The sequence below is a fragment of the Rutidosis leptorrhynchoides genome, chromosome 11 (genome assembly GCF_046630445.1).
Source record: "Rutidosis leptorrhynchoides isolate AG116_Rl617_1_P2 chromosome 11, CSIRO_AGI_Rlap_v1, whole genome shotgun sequence".
In the NCBI taxonomy this organism is placed as follows: Eukaryota; Viridiplantae; Streptophyta; class Magnoliopsida; order Asterales; family Asteraceae; genus Rutidosis; species Rutidosis leptorrhynchoides.
In genome coordinates, this window is record NC_092343.1 from 363,201,803 (window position 1) to 363,205,422 (window position 3,620).

General features: G+C 33.7%; 1 protein-coding gene across 1 annotated transcript; it reads right to left on the minus strand.

Annotated features, from left to right (window-relative positions):
• Positions 1–259: 259 nt before the first annotated feature.
• Positions 260–2,734, minus strand: LOC139875899 (uncharacterized). Its single transcript, XM_071863196.1, has one exon. The coding sequence runs from the start codon at positions 2,732–2,734 to the stop codon at positions 260–262; it is 2,475 nt and encodes an 824-aa protein (XP_071719297.1).
• Between the last annotated feature and the right edge of the window lie 886 nt (positions 2,735–3,620).

Below are 3,620 nucleotides of genomic sequence, written 5' to 3' on the forward strand. Positions count from 1 at the left end.
ACCGCTGGACCACATCACAACTTCAGATGACGAGGATGTTGAAAAAATTAGTTTCTATGAGAGCTCATTTTATATCTCGCACAAGGCGTTCAAACAGTGACGGAACTTGAACATTTTAATATGGGGGGCGAATAACGATAAGAACGATAATATCAAATATAAACGCGCAAGTGTACTTTACATATGAAACATAACCTTCAATTAGCAACTCAAAAGAAACACTAAACAACCAATTAGAGAACATCACACAAAAATAAGGTTACAACTCGGCTCGACGACCTTTAACGTCTTTAAATTCGTTGATGATAGCTTCGGAATCAAATCTTTCAGCAATATCTTTTTCAATATTCACCACCAAATTATCTGCAAGAAAGTCATCTGACATCTTATTGCGGAGTCGATTTTTGCATAATTTCATTGCTGAAAATGCCCTTTCGGTTGTAGCGGTAGAAACCGGAAGTGTTAAGATGAGTCGGATTAGTCTATCTATCATAGGATATGCCTCACACTTTTCAGTTTTCACAAGGGCCTTGCACAATTCAGAAATAGTAGCAACACCACAAAGCTTTGAGTTCTTTGACAACTCAATTTTAAAAATCTCCAACTCATATCTCAATCGAATCCTCTCTTGTTCTGTAAAATCTGCAGGATAATATTTCTTAACACGATGACAAATCTGATCGGTATCACACACCTTAACGATTCTCTTTGGAACCAAATAAGAAGTAAGAGTTAACAACTCCATGGCGTGATCGTTGAACCTGCTTTCCATCTCGTGCAATTGCTTGTCAAGTGTGCAAATGAATATATCAACTCTATAATAATGCTCAACACTCACTTGGTTATCTTGTCCACGAGGGCGATATCGAGTAGACTTATATGGGGCTTTAAAATCTGGGATATCCACTTGATGTTTTTTGGAGAATATTATAGCTTGTTCAAGAAAGTTGTTCCATCCAGAATTTCTGAAGTTGTTAAGACTTTCCTTTGTGGCTGAAACAAGATCGATAGCGTTGCCAATGTCTTGAGTTTTGTTTTGCAAAGCCTGAGATAAAGTATTAGTCATCCCCATTATTTCCTTGATCAAGTGTAGAATAATCACAAACTCAAATGATTTCATATAAACATAAGCTGCATCAGCATCACCGCGTTGTGAAAGACATCCATCTTTAACTATACTCCGAAGAACTACAAAAGTAGCATCATACATATCAATCAAGCTACAAACTGAATTGAAATGAGAACCCCAACGTGTGTCACTAGCTCTTCTTATTGTTCCAACTTGATTTTTTCCTTTACCCGTTTTAGTTTCACCCAATTCCAACAAACGTTTAATTTCATCCGCCTTAGATTTTTGTAACTCGTCATGACGCTTACTTGAAGCACAAACAACATTAATAATAAATGTTAACTTTGTGAAAAATTGGTGTATCGGAATTACTTCTCTTGAAGAAGCAACTAAGGCAAGTTGTAATCTATGTGCAAAGCAGTGAACATAATATGCATAAGGACAATCATTAGCAACAAGTGCTTGTAAACCATTCCATTCTCCTCTCATGTTACTAGCACCATCGTAACTTTGGCCACGAATTTTGTTAGTATCAAACTGATAATGTAAAAGTTGATTCCACAAATTTGTTTTAAGGGTTAAAGAACAAGTATCATTAACATGTACCACATTTAAGAACCTTTCTCTTAACACCCCATCTTTATCAACAAATCTCAATACTATGGCCATTTGCTCTTTCTTTGACTCATCACGTGCCTCATCGACCATGACACAAAAATAAGAATCTCCAACTTCACTTCGAATATGCTTTCGGACATTGTTTGCAATAATACCTAAGATTTCTTTTTGTATCAATCCCGAAGTAAACTTTGAATTGTAAGGAGCATTATCTAACACCACCTTAGCAAGTTCATCATTATATGAAGCTAGAAGTTTTAACATTTCTATAAAATTGCCACGGTTTTTTGATTTTGTAGTTTCATCATTCCCTCTAAATGCACAAGCTTGAAAGGTTAACCAACGAACTACATCAATTGAAGCTTTTAATCGCATACGGTTCTTCAATGTGTTCTCATCACTTTGCTTCTCTATTATGTTTTCGATATGTCCCTTTTGATTTAACAAATTTTCTGTAGATGTCACTGCATTTCTATGTTGGACACTTCCAACATGTTTAAGAAAAGCACAATTTTTTCCAGCATTTACTTTTTTCCAGTTATCAAATCCCGTAATAGTAAATGCATCATAACTAGAGCGTACATTAGGTTTGTCACTAAATAAGAAACAAAGAAAGCAGTACGCAGAATCTTTAGATGGAGAGTATTCTAACCAATTAGGAAATAAACGAAACCACCCGAATCGAAATCTACGGTCTTGTTTCTTTTTAGAGGGGTACTTTTTTAGATGCACTTGAAAAGGTCCCAAGTTCAAATACCGTAGCCTTATTTCTTCCCTCACATTAGTTAAATATTCCCACATTTGTTTTCGCTTTCCCGGATCTCTTTCCATACAAGTAATATCGAAATCTTCTGTATTCGGCTTTAAAATCTCATGAACATTTGGATTTGGGTCTGGTTGGGTTTGTTCTTGTTCTGGTGCACTTGTTGAAGCTTTGAAACGTTTACTCTCTTGTTGTGTTGTTTCATTATCATCCTTTCTCTTAGAAAAAAAATATGTAATCTTTCTTGTATTGTTCATGATACTCCTATAAAAAAGATCAGGCATATGTTATCATTTTATCTTTACTGTGACTAAGTTTGAAAGGTTGAAAACATTTTTGACAGTTAATGAGACAAAGGTTCACTTTCTATAACATTCAAAATCAATTAAATATTTAAATACTATATACCTCAACCAAGTGAACAACTTACAACCTGATACAAAATGCAAATAATAAATATAGTCCTTTAATTTAGTGTTTATCTAATATGCACATATTTAATGAACCATAAGTATCATATTCCATAATGTTGTTATGTATCTGATCGTTATTAAGTTCCATTGTACCAAAAAATATTGAATTAAATTTAGCCCAAAGTGGCTAAACCCTAATACAGTAATACTTAATCACTTAATGTAGGGTTCATACAAATAAAGAATACCATTAAGAATCAAACATAAATTAGTGCAATTCATATAATTTGAAAGATTTACCTCAAATAATGACTGGTATTGTTGAAGAAATCAGATGAAGAATAATATTACGGAGTATAAGAAGAAGAAGCGTCTTTTAGAATAATTCTAATTGGAGTTTATGTTTAGACTTTTTAAATGGATTGTTGGGGATTTGTGTAAATTGGACTTTTAAATTTTATTTGTTTAATGGGCTAGAAATATTAACTTTCTGTCTTTTTATTTTGGGGGGCGGGAACTTAATTCTCAATTGTAAAGCCCACAAGATATGACAAATTGCTAGTTATAAGGTAAAGTTGAGGTGGGGCAGCCTCCCCCTTTTGTTTTACATATCTTCCGTCCCTGCAAACATAAATTAGTGCAATTCATATAATTTGAAAGATTTACCTCAAATAATGACTGGTATTGTTGAAGAAATCAGATGAAGAATAATATTACGGAGTATAAGAAGAAGAAGCGTCTTTTAGAATAATTCTAA